This window comes from Apteryx mantelli, chromosome 2 (genome assembly GCF_036417845.1).
Source record: "Apteryx mantelli isolate bAptMan1 chromosome 2, bAptMan1.hap1, whole genome shotgun sequence".
Lineage (NCBI taxonomy): Eukaryota > Metazoa > Chordata > Aves > Apterygiformes > Apterygidae > Apteryx > Apteryx mantelli.
In genome coordinates, this window is record NC_089979.1 from 99,028,190 (window position 1) to 99,050,064 (window position 21,875).

A 21,875-nucleotide genomic window follows, 5' to 3' on the forward strand; every position below is an offset into this window, starting at 1 on the left:
TTTACAATACAGTGCAGAAAGATTTACAATTTTTAATTATTATTATTTAATAGGTGAGTGACATTTTGTAACCAAAAGACCTTCATTAAATATTCCAAAGACAAATTATTCTTACATTCTACATATATATGGGCATTTTCAAACAAATCACTAACCTAGATCAATAGCTAGTGAGCAAGATAAAGCTCACAATAAACTTTCAATATAACTTAAGCATTTTTGAAATATTCCCCCTCTATAGGTTAACACTAAGAAATATGAATTTCAGTAGAAACTAATAGGATTGGTGCTTTTCAACCTGCTTTCAAAAATCCTCTTCAAATTGCTCTTCTGTCTTAATATCCTGATTTGCGAAGTGTTCATGGACAATCTTAGCTGTACAAATAGTTGACACTTCAAAAGAAGTGAAAGTGAATTTCAAACATTTATTACATTGCATCCAATCACATACAATCAAGCACATGAGGCTTCAATTTACATACTTATATTGAAGAAAGTATTTTACCCTCTTGATTACGTTTTCTTTAAATATTTTAAGTTGATGTCAGTGACAAACTATGAAAAAAACTCAGAAAGCATAAAATGTTTGACCCTTTAATATCAAGAACTAATGAATATGTACAATGTCAAGGCATGAGTCTTGAGTATATTGGCATAGATACACTGGCTACTGTATGTCAGCTGAGTTGCTGTAACTGCCTGTATGTACACATCAAACCTCCATAGTTGTGTGGCCAGTTTCCACACACTGAAGGAATTACACACAAGCAAAGTTGTTTAATTTGTTCTACTAAGCAATTAGGGCATGTTCATATGGTCAGCTACAGCAGCTTGGCTCAAGCAGTCACACAAGAGTAATATTTCAATTGCTTGTTGTCATTTCCCAACCTGCATATGTTTGGCATCCAGAAAGTCTTTGGCCTTTTTGGTGCTTGTGATAGGTGTTTTGGTTTTTTTTTGTAATGTCTGTCTGTTTACTATAACTTTATTTTTAAGAAATATCAGTCCATAAAAGGCTGACAGATCAGTACAACAGTATAGTTATTACCACTAAAGTGAGCAAAATCAGAACTGAAGAAACGATTATTTGAGAAACATGTACAGTTTAAGAATTTTGTTTCATGTGGGACACTTTTGCTGAGTAACTACATTAGGTTGCGTACACAATTTATATGGTTGATTTATCTGCTGTCTCCTGTGCCCAGGCTGAAATGAAACTAAGAGGAGATAACAAGGGAAAACTCCACATCTACCAGAGTTCTCTGTTAAACTTGGATGGGCATCCACTTTGCTCAATTGCTTCTGGGCTGAGCAACAGCTGATAGCCTAGGGCAAACTTGTTTCAAGGCTGGTCCTGAATAACTAAAGAACTGCTAAAGAACTGACAACTTATCAACACCGATCAATGTCAAGTAACAGAGAAGGTTATAAACAAAAGGGTACACACTGCTGCTTTGGGAGTAAGGCTGGATTAGAAAGGAGGAAGAAATACACTCCAAAATACATGTCACATTTGAAACTGAAGGTGGTTCCTACTCTCTACAACGAGCCAAAGTTTTAGGGGATTTCAAGCACAGAAATGCACTGTAGTATTTTTAATGTTCTGTCTAGATCTGTTCATTTTATTGCGCTCAATAAAGTTAAAAGTCCTCTTACTTAAGCCTTTGCAAAGCTTGTAGCTCACAATATGTAGGCTTTCACAGTCATATGTACCTGAAGGGGTGAACTGTAAGCTCAAAATTTCAGAGTTGTGGAAGAGTGCACTTCAGTTCTGGGAGAACTGAGACAGCTGGGGGGGAGAGGGAGGGGAAGTGGCTATGCATGGCCAGGCTGCATTTATGTTTCTATATGCAAGTAACGAATAGGGCCTATACCAGGTATGGGGCCAGATGCACTGACTGGAATCTTCAGAGGCTCCTGGCAGCTAAACATGTATCACCCAGTGCATCGGGACACAGAGACAGCAGCGTGGTGAGGTCTATGCTGGAGGCACACATTTTGGTAATAACTAAAACCTTGACTGAGAAGAAAACATATGTATTCTTAACATTTATACAGTACGATAGGAACACAACCTAGAGTTCATATACTTTCCATTTAGAACTCAGACATGCCTTCCTAGCTCCAGCGAGACTTTGATCAAACTGTTTCTTTATGCATTATTTTGATTAGCATCTTTTGGATATTTCCTAGAGAAAGTCCTATTTGTATATTAAAGCTGGAAGACAATGCAAGAACTAATTAATCTGAAACATGATCATAGTCTTTCCCCCTTGGAATATTAATACATAGAAATGTATGTATTATACAAGTATATATATACATGCACACAAACATACATACATATGTGTGTGTATATATATCTACACGCACATGTACGATTTATGTGACAAGGAACCTTACTTGATCATGTTCTCTTCCAAGCATCTGCCTCAAAATCAGTCTTGCTTTAAAAAAATAAAATAAAATAAAATTGTGATGAAACACCATGCAAGAAATCAGGGATAAGGAGCACTACATACTACCTGACTTGAGGGAGACAACTCACTTCTCCATTGGAGGAGGATAACCAGCAAGTAGGTAAATTAGTCTAATCCAGATTCCATTTTGCCGCTTCTGGTACCTACAGAAGCTTGCATATCTGTACACTACACTGCAGTCTGCAATACAAACACACTCAAAGAGTTTTAGAGCAAAGTGCACAGCTCACTGGAGCATTTGTTGTTAGACAGTGAAAGGAAAGGCACCTACACTGCACATGCAAATTCAAATGCAATGAGAAGGGGAAACCAAAATACATAGGAGAATTTAACAGCTTCAGACTACAATTGTGATAGTCCATATTATTCATGGTAGATCACATGAAAGATCATTACTTCCCCTATCTATCATTTTCCTAACATGGCCTTTTCTACTCTCTGGAACTTCTGTACTTCAATAGCTAGTTCCCAATATCTGAGATACAGCCACATAAGTCTTCCATTTTGACTTTTGTTTCTGTTCAGCAGATTGCCACAGTAGTTGTCATGTTTGAAAATATCTTTCAAGCCACTCTCAATTTGCAGAGTCACAGCAACAGGATCAGTTGCTGCTTTAACTAGCAGATTTTTCTCTACTTCTAGTCTCTGGTTTCTTGGCACCACAAGACTGCAGTAGATTTCCTGTCTTTCTTTAAGTCCATCTTCCAATTCTTCTAGTAGAATATTGGCTCTTTTTTGCCACTCTTCTTCCTTTGCCAGATAACTTTGGTACAAGTTACCTGCGGCTCCTGAGTGCAAGAGAACTTGTTTTTCTCGCTCTAACTTCTCCTGTTCCTGTTCTAGGATTCTTCTTTCTTCCACTAGTTTGCGACTCTGGGACACCAGTGCTTCACGGTAACTCAGGGTTCTGTTGCGTTCCTTTTCAAGCTCCAGCTCCAAGTGAGCAACTGTGCGACGATTTTCTGTGATTATATCCCGGTATTTGGCTTCCAGGTCTCTTTGTAAAGATGACTGTTTTTTATAATATTCTTTTTTTTCTCTTTCTATTTCTTTCTGACATTCTCTGGTCCAGATCCAACCTATCATATACAAATGAGACTCCACATATCAGTAAAACACAGATATCATTGATGGGCATGATTAATTAATTATGCCTCAAAAGAAAAGTTATTCTGCAGTAAAAACTTTCTTTCCTGGTCCTTGCCCACCAAAAAGTGGCATTCACTTCTGTTTACATGGCCCACAGAGTGAACTTCTGTGGGTCCATGTTCCACAGGAAGGCAAACTTGATGATCATAATGTTTCCTTTGAAGTGAAATGTCCACTAGTCTTGTATTGCTAACACACATACTTCTTGGATTAAAGAAGGAAGATAAGAATTATTGGGGAGATAAACTCCAGGTTCCTAATGCGAAAAGTATGCTAAGAACTTTCCAGGTCCAGTAAATAGATATATATCAGCAGCTCTTCGGATTGTTACTTTTTGGCTCTCTAGCATATCACTTGTCTCCTTTTCTGACAGAGGGCTGTGTAAAGTGGAGCTTATTAAAATACGGATTCAATTCCATGTGTGAAAAACTCATTGCCTTAGGGTTATAAATTTAACAGCATTTACTGGAACATTCCAAAACATATGACGCATCCTGGAGACCATGGGCAGACCAGAGGAAATCCCTAGATAGAGTATAACTTAATCATTGTATTGTTTCAGAAATTTCACTTCAGTCCGCAGGTTATATGCCTGCGCACAGCAACACACTCCAGCTCCAGCAGAGAGTATTAGGTACTACTTACGAAAGGCTGCCAATCCCAGCATGGGGACCAGCAAAGCGTAATTCCATCTGCTGCCTTCATCACCGGGCTCTCTTTGATTCGGCTGGATGTTCCAGTTGGGAGGATCATTTAAATTATTCATGAAGACACCTTAGATTCACAAGAAAGAAGGGAGGGAAACACCATATTAGTGCTGTACACAGGAACGAAGGCCGCTCCCATAACTAATATTTTATCTGAACCAGTGCTAACCTTTGGACAATCACTTCTGCCTTAGACTCTGCATCAAACCAGATAAAACGAGAACAAGGGAGATGGTAACAAAACCCTGACAAAACCTGTCCCAAAAACAGGAAATACAAAGCGTTACTCGGAAACTTTAATGTAATGCGCTTTTATCCGGCAGGAGCCTCCCAGGTAGGGTACCTAACCACCAGCCACACCGTGGCTCGCAGGTCGGCTCCCGGCGCTCGGACCCCGCAGGCCTCAGCGCTCGCTGGCGTTATTTTCTGCTCGTCCTCCGAGCCGGGTGCGAGGCTACGCGGTCCTGCCACCCGCGGCGCCGCCGGCCGCCGCCTCGAAACCCTTCAGGCCCCTCGGCGCAGCGCAGCGCAGCCCGGCCCCCGCGGCGGGGAGTGTGGAGGGGCGTCAAAGCCCCCCGCGCCGCGCGTGGGATGGTGGCCGGAGCGGGGGCAGTTACATACTAGCCCAGGTGCGGAGAGCCGCGGCGGAGCGCTGTCGGGGCCACTTACCTGTCGGCCCCGCCTCTTCTCGGGCTGACCCATTAACCGCAGGAAAGAGGGGAGAAGCGGAGGAGGAAAGGACAAAGCGACGCGCTCGAGCCCTAAGTGGTCCCGTTCGGCTGGCCACCCTGCAGCTCCTCTCAGGGGAGGAGGACCAGGGGAACGTTCGGGGGGAATTCCGCACGCATGCAGCCTTTGACTCGCCCCCCCCACCATACACCATTGGTCTCTCCTGCCGAGCCCTGTGGGTAACGGTACCGCTAGCGGGCGCCTCGCGCATGCTCCTTGCCAGCTCCTCTGGGTCCGTGCGAAATGGCGGCGAGGGTAGCGGCTTCGCGGATCTTTGCGAAGCGTTGGCTGCGGCCGGCGGCGCGGGCGGTGAGTGCCGGGTGCCTGACCCGCCCTGCCCTCCCCTCCTGCGGGCGTCACGGGGAGGGGGAAGGCGAAGGCGAAGGCCGCGGGCTGGAGCGGAGAGCTGCTTTCGGGGGGGTAGGGGGGAGATGGCGCAGGCCGGGCCCGGGGGCTCCGAGAATTTCCTGCCCCTCCCCTTGCGCCGCTGCGGGGGGTGGGGGGCCTGATCCGCCGTCCTGCCCCCGCCCCCCTTTGCGCGCCCCCGGGCGTGTCACTGGCGCGTCCCCCCCCCGTGACCTTGGGGCAGCCCCGGGCCCTGCGCCGCGGTTGCGGGAGCCCGTGGGTGAGCTCGGGTGCCTGGCGGGGGGCAGCGCGGTCTGTGAAGGCGATTGTTTAGGGAAAAAAAAGTGAAACACTATGAACTCATTCGCTATATTCTAAATACAAGTATTAGAACAAATAGTAATATACACGGGGAAGGATCTTTAATTTGCCAAGGTACATGGTGTTCTTAGTAACAAATTGGGATTAGTGTGACCAGTATTTTCAAATTTAGTACATCTTTTTCTGCTTTATGGACTTCTGTTCATAATCCTTCTGAACAAAATTCAGTGACAACAGCAATTCTTAAATATTTAACACCAATAAAATGTGAATGGGAATAACAGTTCTGAAAGATCTGTTTTGCAGAAGCTGAAAGGAAAAGCATCTGCTAAACTTTTTTCTTTTTTTTTTTGCTAATACATTTCTGGAGTTCTCTGATGCAAAGGTATATTTCACAACTGTTTGCAAATAGTCCCACAGAAGAGTGATGTAGCAGCTTCAGGAAAATAACACATTTTTTAAAAGGTAGTTATTTATAAGGCACTCGTAGCAGAATTCTGGCTGGAGATCATAGCTGGACATTAACTTTGTGAGGGGGAAAAATGGGTTGATTTCTTTTTGTACTTTAGGATTTAACACAGGTTATACCTCTTCCCCCCCCCCCCCCAAGTCATTTGCACTTGCTTTAAGGAGTACTAACCATGTATAAAATTTTGTCATGTACTGTCAGTAAAGACTTTCTTTAAATTGCTTTATGCAATAACCAAATAAGTTGTTCACCAATGGCAATAAACTAATACAGTAAAAAGCTATGCAGTGGTATGAGAGCTGCAAAGTGGTTATTGCAACAACCTTCTGGAAACAAGCAGGAGTAGTATATGCTAGTGAATATGCAGTAGGTAAACTTAAAGTGGGTAGTGCAGCTGGCCAGGTAAACTACAGTTCTGCTAGTCTAACTCCAACCGTAACTCAAGGCTTCGAAAGCATTTCTGCTATAGAGAGAGCACCCCGTTCTAGCTTGGTATCTGTTACTGCTGGGAGAGGTGTTTTGTAGGTAAATTACATCTGGTACTTCATTTTGCTTGGTGCTTCTATTTTGTCTGACTTTCAGTGAACCACTTGATCTGATTCTGGATGTGAAATATTAATGACGATAAGTATAAATGTGGGGATTAAGATGGGCATGGAGTTGTCCAAAAGTGTGATAACCCATCAGTGTTTGTGTGTGTGTGTGGGGGGGAAATAAACAGTTGGAAGAGGTTACTAGGAGAATTTCTCAGTAATAGCTGTAAAGACTGATCTTATTAAATCATCTCATCTAGTTACCTTGTCTCTAAAAAGCAGGAGTGTATTAATGAATATTTTAATACTTTAGATTCACTGTCAAGCAAAAAGATGATTTTAAGGAACTGGTAAGAGAGATGATAAAACTTAATTGAGTAAAGTTCAGTGTGGTTCATTTCATGGTGGGGGGAAAAGAGACAAATTTTTGGAAGTGATACAGAGAGAAGACCTGCTTTTTGACCATATTATAGAGTGATTAAACCATTGTTATAACAAATGTTGGAAAGGGCATGCATATGCAGTCCTAGAATGTATTGGAGAGGTATTTCAAATAGAAAAGTGCTGGTGCCCCTGTGCAAGGCACTGGCATGACTTTTTTTGTATTACTGTTCTAATCATATATGCCCAGTTAGATATTCCTTCTTCAGACTGTTCAGAAAATATACTAGGATTGGGAAAATTGGTGACTTACTCTAGAGAGACTAAAATTGTGGTTTTAACCTATCAAGCAAAGACTGAATGTGAGTTTGAGTGGTTTAGTGTTTTTAGTGGTTTAATGTTTGGGGAGCGGTGAGAATGTTACAGAAGGGGAAAACTGTGCCCCTACACTTCATTCAAATATTAATAAATGGTTTTAAATAGGCCACTAATAAATACAGAATGAAAACAAGGAGAATATTTCTGGCTCTTTCAGACACCTGAAATAATTCAAATTCTGTGGATTGTTTGACCCAAGTGAGATGTCTTCCAGTAATTCCTGTGATTCTCGTAAAGCTGTCTGTATCTTTGTTTGCATAAGAAAAAACATGGTAATACCAGAGCATTACTTGCAAACATACGTTTTGTCAATGCAAGGCTCAGATAGATCTAGGAGACTAGTTAGTATTAATGAGGTGAAGAAAATATGATAAAGTCCATGACAGCTTGTTACTTGCAGGTTGTTCTTTCATCTAGTCAAAACTTTAAATATTTTTCCTTCTGGTTATGATGATAGGAAAGCCAGAACTTCACTGAAAAGCTCTAAAATGTTGTTGATACAGTATTCTTGAACATGTGGAAACAGTGGTAAGTAGATGTTTGTTATGAACACAGGGTGATTGAGAATGCTGAAAGTCTTGCTCATGGAAACACTTGTTCTACAATGGTTATCTTGATTTCTTTCCACAGTGGCCAGCAGCATGCCAGACTCTTGCACGCAACTTTCACTTCACAGTCAATGGAAAGAAAAGTGCTTCCACCAAGATTTCTGATTCGGTATGTTTGTGCTTTTCTCTACCTTAAGTAACAGACTAGATAATACACGATACTTACGATGCCTAGAAGGAAGCCATAGGGCTGCTGTGTCAGATGCTTGGCTTCAGTGGAGTGTTGTGTTCAAGTAGGTAGTGAGACTGAGTTTCTAAAAATGAATTGCTTTTTTAGTGATGAATTCCCCCCCCACAGGCAGTATCTAATATATTCTTTTAATGAATGCTACATCTGTTAAGAATGTTAAACGTATACTGTTTGTGTCTACACAGAACTTTAAAGTTTGGCTCAGCTTGAAATATTTTTGATAACAAACTGTCTTTTTTTCTTCATTTTCCAGATTTCTGCACAATATCCAGTAGTGGACCATGAATTTGATGCGGTTGTTGTGGGTGCAGGAGGAGCAGGTCTGCGGGCTGCATTTGGTTTGTCAGAAGCTGGATTTAATACAGCATGTGTTACAAAACTATTTCCTACCAGATCTCATACTGTTGCTGCACAGGTGAGAAATTAGGCTGAACCAATGTTAAAAAATAGCTTCTTTCAGAAAGCCTGTCTAGATATGCACATGAACATAACGTTTCAAGGCCGCACTTCTTTCATAAATGCTACACGTTTAGTTGAAACTGTTTTGGAAGGCAATATATGTCTAGCTTCTATTCAGTTTTGTTTCACTGCATTCCATGTGTGTAACTTTTGTGTTTCACATCAGAATAAGATAAGAACCATTGTGAAACTAATAGCTTGCATGGTTTTTTTCACAGCCATGTTAAGTCTGAATTTACTTCTTATCTTATGTATACAGTATGTGATTTTAACAGAAACAGGAGGAAAAACTGCTGAAACTGTACTTCAGTAATATAGTTCTAGGAATACGTATTTTTATTTTCAGGGAGGGATCAATGCTGCCCTGGGAAATATGGAGGACGATAACTGGAGGTGGCATTTCTATGACACAGTGAAAGGGTCTGATTGGCTGGGGGACCAGGACGCCATACACTACATGACTGAGCAAGCCCCTGCTGCGGTGATAGAGGTGAGACTTGCTGAAATTGATTTCCACTTTAGGTAATTATAGCACAGACCAACTTCCATAAAGATCTCCTTACTAGGAACAGTAAAAAAAGTTAACTTTCTGGCTTATTATGCACATCTGTATCTGATGCTTTTATCTGGGTTCAACAGCTGGAAAATTACGGGATGCCATTCAGTAGAACAGAAGAAGGAAAAATCTATCAGCGTGCATTTGGTGGACAGAGTCTCCAGTTTGGAAAAGGAGGACAGGCTCACAGATGCTGTTGTGTTGCGGACAGAACAGGACACTCACTGTTACATACGTTGTATGGCAGGGTAAGAATCTGTGAAATAAAACTGAATTTGTGTTTTTGTATTTTCAATTAATGATTTCTCCTAGCATTTGAAAAATCAAAGACTTGTAGCTGCTCACACATATAGTATCAGTGGGGAATCCAGGCGAATCACTGATTCAAATTCTGGATTTTCTTTCCTTCTGAGGCACTGTGAAAGGATGTAGCCTAGCAGATGCCTGTTTTTGGTCAGGAGTACAAACAAAATACACTGAAGGATCCTGCTTATACTTGCTCTCCTGGAGGCAATGTTTGAGTAGTATGCACTGTCAAATTTGTGGTTTGGAGTAGTTTTTCCTTGTTGCTACTTTTGCATCTGTTAACTAGTCAAAGACAGAATTTATCTAAACTCTCCAAAAAAACCCTTTTTCAGAAAAGCTGACTCAGGGGCATGGGGGAACTCTGACAAAAGGTACAAGGCAGCGTTTTTGTTCAGTCATCTTCAAACAAGGAGCAGGGGAAACGTGTGTAATGTCTTTAAATGCATAAAGGGTTAGTATGCATTTCTGAGCTTGCTTTCTTGCAGGTAAATGACTAGAATTCTAGTATCTGGTCCTATCAATGTTTCACGGCATAACAGAGGAAAGATTTAGTTCTTTTAAAAATGGTAGTAAGCTACTTGAAGCCTTAAACTAAGTGCAGAACAGCTAATGGTTTTTATTTACTTAGTAGCTAGCTATTTGCTCTCCTTGTAATTAAAACCATACATGCTACTGCAATACAAATGCTCAGTGCTGCCATATGCTAGTCTGTTCCCTGAGCACATGAAAGAATCTGTCTGACTTTGCTTGCTGCTTCTGTTGATATCCTAGGCTTGAGGAGATGTATTCTGCGTCTCAGAAAGATTTAGGGATACATGCTTGTGTGTGTATTGAGCTCTGCAGCTGACTAAAGTATTGCCAAATGTAGACTGAAAGAACAAGTCTGGTTGACTAGCTATGGCTTTTCAGAATTGAGTGGTTGAGCTAGAATAGATGCATTAGTGATTTTTTTTTTTTTTTTTGTAATACAGTTTTATAAGGGAAAAAGGCTTCCCTGAGAGTTGCTGGGGTGTGTGGGGGATTTTTTGTTTGTTTCTTTTGACTTTATCCTAATATAGTCCATATGCATTGACAGTTTTGAAGAGAGCTTACGTAAGTTTCCAGATTTTTCTTGATAATTACTTTTTTTTTCCCCTTCTCCCCCCCCCCCCCCCCCCAGTCTCTGCGGTATGATACCAGCTACTTCATTGAGTATTTTGCCTTGGACCTACTTATGGAAAATGGAGAATGTCGTGGTGTTATTGCCCTTTGCATAGAAGATGGTTCTGTACATCGTTTTAGAGCAAAGAACACTGTCATTGCCACTGGGTAATGTGATGTTTATGATAAAGGGCAGAAATTTCAGGTTGCTACTAGTTTGAGGGCTGGGTGTTTGTAGATGGATTTGAAGCTCCAGTGTGGAGATGAACATATAATGTATGGTTTTTAAGTCAACATGTCATCTATAACATCTAAGTTTTCTTCTTGGATGAAAAGCAGCATAATTGCAAATTTAATCATTCTGTCTGAAAGAAAGCGCCTATTAATGTTTTGACCGAGCATAAATTCAGTATGAGGTTTAGCTGTAAATTCTAGAGCAATGGCATAAAGCTGAAATGTGTAAGAGCAGTGTGTGTGTGTGTGTGTGTGTGTGTGTGTGTGTGTATGTGTGTGTGTGCAATCTAAATGGTCTTAGGTTTTTAAAACTGGCTGTTTAAAGCAGATATTGTTGCAATGCTAACAACACGGGTGTATGTATCTGTAGGATTCTGAGTTTCCTTTAGGAAACGAGCTTTTTTCAAAGTTCTTGAGCATCTGTGACATCAAGGTAACAGAATTATAAGTGCAGTCAGTATAGGATGGAATTATCAGGAGATTAGTTTAGTTTTACATTATCTGGTTGCAGAAATTTGTATATTTGTGTTAGAATACTATACAGATTAGGCTTGCGCTGCTTGTTGTTATCTCCTATCTGTTTGAGTACAATGGATTTGTTATGCGTATCTTGCATAGCAAAAATACTGTGTTTGCTGGTTGCCTACATGATTTGGCTTTATTAAAATCAATGCTAATGTTTTCATACTTGAGTACTACAATATGTAGGCTGATATCTCTTCTCAGAGATTGTCCTGAAATTGGGAGTACTGGCAACGGTCAATAACATTGGAAACTAGCATGTTTGTTTTAGGTGTAAGAATTAATTTTTAGTACCTGTTTTAGAGAACTAACTTGTCAAATCTGAGCATATAAAATCGGGACCATAACAAGGATATAAAATGTTGTTGTATACTATTTTTGCTAAAATTAGTAATAATAGCTCCAATTGAGTCTAATGTATTGGATTGAGAGAACTTAACTTTCTGAAGCAATCTTTTTTTCCAGAGAAAAGACTTCCAATGCACAAACTTGATTTTTGTTATTGGGCATAGTTCACTGAGTGATCGTGCACCAGCTGAGTTATCCTGCTTCAGAATTGTTACTCTTTCTCTTGGGTCTTCTGGCACCAGTCATTTTTCAGATATGGTTGACCATAACAGGAGACTATCAGTTTTTGTTTTCTTTGGTTAAACTGAGTACAGGAGATGGCAAAATATCTTGCTTATTAACCCTCTGCTCTAGTTTCACTGTTATGCAAACAGCATATGTAAGTGGTATATTCTAATGACTCTTCCTTGACTTACAACTTTTTCAACCTCTCTGTTTTGTAGTGGGTATGGCCGCACTTATTTCAGTTGTACATCTGCTCATACTAGTACAGGGGATGGCACTGCAATGGTCACACGAGCTGGTCTTCCTTGCCAGGACTTAGAGTTTGTACAGTTTCATCCTACAGGTACAGAGTACAATTACAAAAGCAATTCTATCTATAGAAATGTTTATACCTATACTATATATACCTATACCTATTTATACCTATACTTACAACATTATTTTTAATAAAAAGAATTGAAAGGGGAGTTTTGTTTGTTTTAAAAACGTACTCAAGTCAGTTTGTACTTTCCTGTAGCACTTAACTGTTTATTAGTTGCTTGTAATGAGTGTTCAGACTGCCGTAGAATATAAAGCTGAGAGTAAGAATGCTACAATATGAGAAAGACTTCAGATCTTCTAATTTGGATACCAGTGTTAAATATTTTGAGGAACTGTCTTTACAATACTAACAAGTTCTATGAATTTCCAGGTGAAATCACTTTACCTGTTAAAAATGTGTTTCTTCTTGTCTTTAGAATATCAAATGGTTTGATATTAGAGACAGAAGCAATAGGATAGATGTAAATGTTAGGGAGTTACATACTAGAATGTTTTGTGGAAGAGAGGTATTTGAAGTAATGTTATATATTTAGGACCATGGTATTATAGCAGAGGATCAGTATCCAAAGTGTGGGCCATAAAAGTTATTAAAGACTAAAAAGTGAAGGAGATATATTTCTTTTGACTGTAGCTAAATAAATGCTCGGTTTTAGCTTGTTAGAAATGGTGAGGTTTTTTAATTATTCATTTAATTTTACAGTATTATAGTTGTTATATCCTAAAAAGATCTAAGGTTCATTCTAGTCAAAGAAATTTCACTGCTTGTCTGATAATTCCATAGCTTTTAAAATAATTATGAAGTGCATGAGTTGGTCAGCTTTTTTGCTTCCTATAATGACCAGAGCTGAAGACTAACAAGTAGGCCTTACTTCTCTAGGGGAAAAGAAGACTTACTGAGTTAGCTTTCACTTTCCATACAATTTGAAGCTGTTCTGTGCTGCCTCCAGTACAGGAGAAATGGGAACAAAGATGAGCAAACTGAAGTTTAGATGATCAGCTTCTGATTTGCTTCAAATACTTGAACAAAATAATTGACCAAGGTCTACAAGACCCTTGTAAATGTTCTCCATATGTATTGGTGGGTGCAGACATCTTCAGATTGTAGCATTTTGGATATTATAGGTGTTCCTAATCAATTTGCTTACCATCCAAGAAAAATGTTTGAAAGGAATAATAAAACTTGTTTCTAAGCAGCCTTGTGGGACAATTACTAATAGGTATGATTATTAGGGCAGAATAAAATCTACCCATGTGACTTGTTTGCATTATTTTAAGTAGATTTTGTTTCTTCAGTCCTGGTCTTCTTGGTTGTGAAGCTGTCTTGTGAGTATTTCACTTTATGGGTTTTTTTCTTTGCAGGTATTTATGGAGCTGGTTGCCTCATAACAGAAGGATGTCGAGGAGAGGGAGGTATTCTAATTAACAGTCAAGGTGAAAGATTTATGGAGAGATATGCACCTGTTGCTAAGGATCTGGCTTCCAGGGATGTAGTGTCCCGTTCTATGACAATAGAAATTCGGGAAGGAAGGTTAGTTAAATATTTCAAGGAAGCTGCAGAATGAATATTTAATCATACTAGACTGTATGTAGTACAGTAGTTCATTTGGTAAACTCCTGGTAATTTGGGGACGTAAGCTTTAATTGTTACATGAAGACTGTGTTTGTAGTGAAAATGTTGCTTTTTATTTCTTAATCATACTAAAAAGAAACATAAGATATTAAGAACGTCTTGTTTGAATTCAGTGAGTCTAGGGACAGTTGCTCAAATAAGTTTAACATATCAGTTCTTAGTAAAAAGCAGTGGAAACCATTTGTTCTGTTCTCTTGATGAACTGTCTTTTACATCTCTCTGAATATGTACTGCTTTAAAATGTTAAATACTGTGCAGAAAGAAAAGAAAATTTGTCAAAAGAAAGCTGGAAGGGGAAAAACACTGCCAGATTCAACAGTCTTTTCAAATATGCTAAATACACATTTTTATCAGAGATGAATCTTAATTTTTAATTTTTGCAAAGGTTATCAAAACTAAATAGGCTTAAGATAATTACTGGCTTTTGCAGAGTTCTTGTTATATGTTGTTTGTTTGTTTGTTTGTTTGTTTTTGCTAGGGGTTGTGGTCCTGAGAAAGACCACGTGTATTTGCAGTTGCACCATTTACCACCTCAGCAGCTAGCAACCCGTCTTCCAGGAATTTCAGAAACAGCTATGATATTTGCTGGAGTGGATGTCACTAAAGAGCCCATTCCTGTTCTTCCTACTGTGCATTACAATATGGGAGGTATTCCTACTAACTACAAAGGACAAGTAAGTAATGCAGATCATTCTTAGTAACTTGTATCATCTAGTAATAGGAAATGATTTTCCAAATATCCCAGCATTAACAGTATTTTATAATTGTAAGGATGCTGAACTACATAACTTAGTAGGTTTCAAGTACTCTAGCATTATCTGGTTTGTTTTCATAAGTAACCCAAGAACCATGTTTCAGAATATCTGAAGATGGAATTCCAAGGAATATCTAAAAGGAAGCATTACTGTCACATCTGACAACAATTCTGTGATTATCCAGTTGAGGATAATACATAGTTGAACAAGGATAAGACTAGGATTCTACCGCAATCTGTAACTTGGGTTATATGCGTTAATGCTCTACACCTAATGTAATCATGTAATCTCTGCACTAAAATTGGTTCTTTCAATTCATACTACTTAGAGGTCAGTTTCATGGTGTCAGCTGAATTTTCTGGCTCAGTGCATTGTATTTGATGGGTGTGTTTGTTTTATTGTAAAATTTTGCCTTTGAAATCTGCAGGACAGATTCACTTCCTGTGCTTTTCTGGCTTCTACTGCAAAAATGTCATGATGAAGTGTATGGTTCTGTTTCATAAGTATGACTAAAGAAATACTAGGTTTTACTTCCATCTGTATTTACATAGCATTACTACTTACCCTTTTGAACTAAGATATTTATAGATTTAGAGTCAGAAAACTTTGGATTGCTGTAGTTTCATGCTTACAAAGCGTGAAACTCCTTATTTGAAAATAAGGAGGCTTGCATTGTTATGAACTGTTTAAAAAATGAATATTAATTGACTGTCTGAAATGACAGGTGATTACACATGTGAATGGTGAGGATAAAGTGGTACCTGGCTTGTATGCTTGTGGGGAAGCAGCCTGTGCATCTGTCCATGGTGCAAATCGACTTGGAGCGAACTCACTTTTGGATTTGGTGGTCTTTGGTCGTGCTTGTGCCCTTACTATTGCAGAAACGTGCAAGACTGGTAAGTCTCACCATTTAGCTCAACCTTTAGAGAGATGTTTACCTTTATGATTTGATTTCTGCCTAACAAAGAGTTGTTACTGTAGTATGACTACCTATTGCAAATTCAGATGGCTAATAGACTGTTAGAAAATGCCAAAAACTCTCTGCTGTATACTTCTTGCCATATTCTTGACTGTGCAAATGTTTGCATTGATACTTGTTTTGTGAATCAATCCTGTTTAAAACTGTAATTCAGTCAATGCTATCAACAAATGCAGTTGACTTTTCACCAGCTAGTGAAACTGAATGCTGAACACAAAGGCTAACTCTTCTACATTCTGCACTGCATCTTCTAGACCAAGGTGTAGCCTGTCTTGCACTTCATTTCTTTCATATAGTAGGATTTGCTGCCACTTGTTGATTTATAATGTGGACCACATATGCAAGTGACACAAGAAATGGATACTAACAATTGTAACATCTCATCTGCTATGTGGATTATCACTGTTGCATGTTATTTTAGAATAACTCAGTTCTGCAGCAGTTACTAAGTTCAAAAATAACAATAAAAGTGCAATTAAATTGTCAAAGCAACTGAAGTCCAGAAGCAGTCATCTGTTTCCTCATAACTTGATGTCCAAATTCATAAAGAAGTTTATTCATTCTGACTCTGCACAGAGTTGACAGTGGTGGTTCTTTATGGAATCAGTTTAGGTCTAGCAGTGCTTATCGGCTTTGGCTTCATGCAAACGTTTATTTGGACCAGTCTTTGTGTGGCTCTTCTGAGACTTAAGTTGTGGGAAGGTGGGGTTTTTTTTGTTTTTGTTTTTTTAGTGTGAATGCAAAGATACACAGGAGATGAAGCACACTGGTCAGATGCTGTGTGTTCTGTTAGTTTAATCTTCTTTGTTACCCAGTAACAGGTGGAACCCAGTATTAGAGATGAGTTGCAGAGCCCACGTGTAACTGCCAAGCTTATTGGCTAGGCCCTGGTCCCTTAACAGAGCCAAGAGGAGGTGGGTGGTTTGGAAGCGAGGAGAGTGAAGGAAAAGGTGGTAAGGAGCCACAAGCAGTGAGGCTTATTCCACAGTTTAGGAGAATTTGCTTCAAGTGTTCCTTTTTAGGAATTAACAGCAGAATTTAGCTGGACCTGTAGATTCCCTCCCAAATATCACAGGCAAGAAAGTGATTCATATGTTCCACTGAGAACTCTACTCTAAAAGTGTATGGATATTGTTGGTGGGAGTTCAGGAAAATTACAATTAACCTGCATCTCAGGCAGTGATAGATTGTGGTTTTAGTCTGCTTTGACTTTTGGTAGTTATTACTTTATGAAACTTCCAGAAACTGAAAACAATCATCTACTAAACTTACTGAAATTTTCTTAATAGGAGAGCCGGTTCCCTCCATTAAACCAAATGCTGGTGAAGAGTCAGTTGCTAATCTTGACAAATTAAGATTTGCCAGTGGAACCATAAGAACCTCAGAAGTGAGACTTAACATGCAGAAGGTAAGATTGGTGAAGTCCTCAAGTGTACAGTGCGAGAAGCTGAAAGCAAAGCAGATGGTTTGGACACTCTTAAATACGCTGTTTGGGATTTGCTTTGGTGAAGTAAAAAGGAGTGTGGAAACAGTGTCTGTGCACAACAAAGGCATTGTTTCAGTTTTATTAGTTTCTTCTTTCCTTCATGCTTATTCCTCTTGGGTGGTTTACTTCATTGTGTACCATGGTGTGGTTTCCTCTGGGGAGTGCTTTTTCTTCATGCTGCAGGCATGTCTGAAGTCAGAATAGCTTTATATAAAGCTCTGCTGGAACTAATGAGGTTACTTGGGACTTAGTGCATATGAAACTATGCAATTTCTTTTTTACTGTCGTGCAGACAATGCAAAGCCATGCTGCTGTATTTCGTACTGGCTCTGTACTACAAGAAGGTTGTGAGAAACTTAGTCGAATTTATCATGACTTGGCTCATCTAAAGACATTTGACAGAGGTAATTTGATATTAAAGAACACATCTTGGTTAAAGTATTCCATGGAAAAAGTGGGGGGGGGAAGGGTTTTTTTGTTTTTTGTTACTGCTGTTTTAAATTTTGGCTAAAGATCTTGACCGGTTTGAATTCTCAGAAATCTGTTGTAGAGACTTAAATGCTAAATACGGTAATCGGGAAGGTACTTTATCATATTGAACACTTTCTAGTTGCGCATTTTTTTCAAAGAAGCTGACGTTGAAGTCAAATTTAATTATAGAAGATATTACTGTCTCACAGAGCATGAGATGAAGTGATTCACATACTGGCCTTTTCAGAAGATATTTACAATATTCTTAGTAAGTCAATGAAATCACTTTATTCTTAGTCTGAACACTCAGTTCTCATTCTTCTTCTAAGAAAACAGCTGTGCATACAGTTACTGCCATGTCTTGCAGTGCATGTTAGGAGGACTTGGTTTGTTAAGTGCATCTGATGATGCACATTTGCTTCCCTCAAGTTGTGTATTTCTCTCCAACTACTGCTATTAGATATGTATCCTAACAGTGAAAGTAGAACTGGCTTTCTTGGACAGCTCTCACCAAGGATGAAGAGAAGGAGTGTTGTGATAGCTTAGAATGTAGAAAATGAAGATATATTCATGTAAGTGAATTCGGGTCCACCTTGGAGACAGCTTGGAGACAACTGAAGGAAAATGAGTTATTTTTTTGAGAGGGAGAAGAAGGGGAAGCCTTGTTGTTTGGGCCTGCTAGGGATCTGCTTAAAAAGTTACCTTCTAGTCAGATCTTGTGATCTGAAATGAGGTATAGGGACTGAACTGCAGGCTTGATGACAAGCATGCAAGAATCTATGGCATTACAATAATACACATGTGGAACCTTTCAGTACTGCTGAATTTTTTGTATGACACGTTAAGATTGTCAGCATGTAGGATTCAGTATTGAGCCTTACAAGCAATAGTGAGTAATTCAGTGTTACAATACTATGACTGTGCTATGCACAGCACTAGCTAGCTTCATCCTAAGTATCTACTATAGGTTAGAAATAAATTGAGGAAAAACATGTTTGTACAACACCTTCATAGTATTTTAATATCTTTACTAGGTATTGTGTGGAACACTGACTTGGTGGAGACCCTAGAACTGCAAAACCTGATGCTTTGCGCTCTACAAACTGTTTATGGTGCTGAGGCTCGTAAGGAGTCCCGGGGTGCTCATGCCAGAGAGGACTATAAGGTATAAATGTTTTCTGTGACTGGACATGAGATTGAAGAAATTAAGACTTAAATAATCCATCCAAGGACACCGTAAAAGCGAAATCAAAGTACAGTCCTCAGAATTTTGAGTTAGAATTCATGTGGCATTTGTTTGTGGTCTCATTTGCTCTGTTTAATCTGTTTTATTTAATATATATATATATATAAAAATATAGAAAAATATATATTTATTTATAATTGAATTATATATAATTTAATATATATTAAATATATATATATATGGAATACTCTATGCAAACAACACTATTTTAAATACTGAAGCTTTACAAGGACCTTGAATTTTGACATAGGTGGTGTTAAGATAAAGTTTGTTGGCTATTAGGAGATGCAATGTATTACAATTTTAATTGGAGTGCTGTTAACTATATGGTTATGAAGTGAATTTCAGATGCAACTTCTGGTCTACGCTAACCTGATCTTCTTAGGTACGGATAGATGAGTTTGATTATTCCAAGCCACTCCAAGGCCAACAGAAGAAGCCATTTGAAGAACACTGGAGAAAGCACACGCTTTCATATGTGGACATCAAGACTGGGAAGGTATGTTGACTCTGATGCTTGAGGGCCTTTCTCCCTGTCAACAGACAGCTCTTCTAACAGACAGCTCTCAATATCATGATAATACTGGGAAATGATTGGCATTGTCTGAAGTACCTGATATAGTTAACATACTTAAAGAATTAAACATTCAGTCTGGTACAGTAGGCATAACTGGGAGGAGTTACTGTTGAACTTTGAGAAATAATTTTGTGATCTGAGCCGGAATTGTTCTTCACCTTGCATCAAGCTAGTTACGAAGGTTTTTCTTTCCTAATGCTGGTAAAACCTGTTGTTGATGTTCAGCATAATGTATTTATCTAAAAGTAAATAGAATTGAAATTTTATCTTATTTAAAAAAAAACAACCCTCTAGTGTTGGCTTCTATATCCCTTCTCTTAGTCCTCTTTGCCCCCCCCCACTTCCAGCTTCCTTGACTCTAGTTTGAGGATCAGGCGAGAACGCTCCAGCTCCTGAATAACTGACGAGGTGCCGGAGAGACAGAATGAAACTGGTTTACCTGCCTCCTGATTGATCCATTGTGTTCTCAAAATCTCCAAGACTTTCCCAGCTAAAAAAACTAGGAAATAGAAGTCTTAGCCAAAAATTTACTTTTGTTCAAAGGGCCTTTTTAAAGTAGCATTTTTCTGCTACCATTTTTGGTCAGGTTTTTGGTTTTGATAAATTCAGTTGGTGGTGACTGAGAATTGTCTTCAAGTGTTCCATATAGGTTACTAAATGTTCTTTTCCTATGGAAGGAAATAAATACTGTGAAATAGTTTAACACCAACCAAGTCATTCAGTTATTCATATTATCCGGTCGTTTGTATTATCTAGGGTGTCTTGTTTGGCATACAAGAGGTTTGTTTGTCTTGAAGTTGTCTTTTTTTTTTTTTTTTGTTTTTAAAGGTTACCTTGAAATACAGACCTGTAATTGACAGAACTTTGAATGAACAAGATTGCTCAACTGTTCCACCTGCTATTCGCTCATACTAGTAACTTGTAATCAACTTGCAATCCTCTCACAAAGAGGGGTTACTGTACATAAGCATAGCACAACCAAATCAAAATGCTATTGTCATTAACAATTAATGAAAAATGCTGCCTAGAGATTTCTCCAACTTGTATTCTGCTCTGTGGCTTCCTGTAAAGCTATGAAAATGGAATGCAAGACATCTTACACTCTTTCACCCATCTGCCAAAACTGAAAGGGAGAACACAAAGCGTGTCTAAATAAAGTGATTAGAAGTCTTGTCCTAGTATTTATCTTTGAATATGCAGTTATGCATATAACCATAATGCATTTATTTTGAATGTATAATTATTTCCTTGCTTTAAAAACAAATGCATTGCAATAGTTGTACACATGCTTGAGATGCTGTATTTTATGATATGGAGATTTAAAATTAATCATTACAAAATTGCTACTTGTAAGTAACATGAAAGAAAAGAATAATAGAAATTATAACTTTGTTTTTTTTCTAAAGTTAAAATTGTAGAAGTTGTCATACTATTTCATTATTGAAGGAAATGAGACAATTTTACTCCAGTTGAAACAGGTGAAAGTATATTTTACTTATGCTATATTTTGGTGGAAATCTCAAGAGCTATCTCCAATATCTCTGGCACTCTTGAAGATATCTTTGTGGTGTATTCTATGTGTATATTTCCTAGCCTGCCTTTTCTCCCAGGAATCAAGAATCAGAATTGCAGAAGACAACTCATCTAAATATTAAAGCTTACCAAGACTTGAACTTTGTGCTCTGATAGAATGATGCAATACCTAAGGCACTAACACCTTTATGGAAGTACAGTAGTCACTAGCACTCTTCTTGTGAATAATTCCAAGTTCGTGATCAGGACTGAAGTGTGGTTGCCCAGATCTGGACTGAATGAAGCGTTTCTTTGTTCTTGGAAAAATGTTTGTGTTTTCTCAATTGCTGAATGTTATAGTCTCTGGTTGCTGTTGGAAAAACTGAATACATTATACCTTGTTTATTTTTAGTGTTTCTGTATCTTACAGCCAATAGTTCAAACTGGCTCCTGGGAGGAAATTCATAAGCAAAAGCATGTAGTATTGCTGCTCTTGCTTGGGCAGGAAGAGAGAAGGGGAGCGTGTTGAAACATTATCCTGACTTTACAATGTTATAGGAACAGCCCCGCAATTTGCTTCTGACTGCTTTTAACGTCAGAGGAAATAATGTTTTAGTTTCCTCAGGTTATTGTAAAGCAAAACAAGATACTTTCTTTCCATGTTCTGGAAACAGCTGTTCTTAAGAAACTTCACTGTCAGGCTTTGCAGCTGCCACCTGAGCCTCGAAAGCGTGGTGTAGCAGACTCTCTGCATCCATAGTAAGTGGAAACAGCCCTCTGAAGGATTAGTGCTGCCAAAATTGTAACGAAAATATTTG

General features: G+C 38.8%; 2 protein-coding genes across 5 annotated transcripts; one reads left to right on the top strand and one right to left on the bottom strand.

Moving 5' to 3' along the window:
* Positions 1–411: 411 nt before the first annotated feature.
* Positions 412–5,297, bottom strand: CCDC127 (coiled-coil domain containing 127). Of its 4 annotated transcripts, XM_013952815.2 has the most exons (4): positions 4,697–4,999; positions 4,506–4,591; positions 4,275–4,403; positions 412–3,559 (listed from the first exon to the last, which is right to left on the bottom strand). In XM_013952815.2, exons 3-4 carry the CDS (start codon positions 4,393–4,395, stop codon positions 2,889–2,891), a joined length of 792 nt encoding a protein of 263 aa, XP_013808269.1. In that variant the 5' UTR covers positions 4,396–4,403; positions 4,506–4,591; positions 4,697–4,999; the 3' UTR covers positions 412–2,888. The 4 variants fall into 4 exon arrangements, with proteins under 4 accessions (XP_013808269.1, XP_013808268.1, XP_067147255.1 ...); XM_013952814.1 differs by lacking the exons at positions 4,506–4,591; positions 4,697–4,999 and adding an exon at positions 5,255–5,297; XM_067291154.1 differs by lacking the exons at positions 4,506–4,591; positions 4,697–4,999 and adding an exon at positions 5,006–5,169.
* On the top strand, positions 5,295–21,462 carry SDHA (succinate dehydrogenase complex flavoprotein subunit A). The gene is made up of 15 exons (XM_067291153.1): positions 5,295–5,374; positions 8,123–8,209; positions 8,544–8,705; positions 9,096–9,239; positions 9,389–9,553; positions 10,771–10,919; positions 12,299–12,423; positions 13,761–13,929; positions 14,510–14,705; positions 15,511–15,682; positions 17,055–17,173; positions 17,544–17,655; positions 18,757–18,887; positions 19,354–19,467; positions 20,374–21,462. The coding sequence occupies exons 1-15, from the start codon at positions 5,309–5,311 to the stop codon at positions 20,458–20,460; spliced, it is 1,998 nt and encodes a 665-aa protein (XP_067147254.1). The 5' UTR covers positions 5,295–5,308; the 3' UTR covers positions 20,461–21,462.
* The last annotated feature ends 413 nt before the right edge of the window (positions 21,463–21,875 follow it).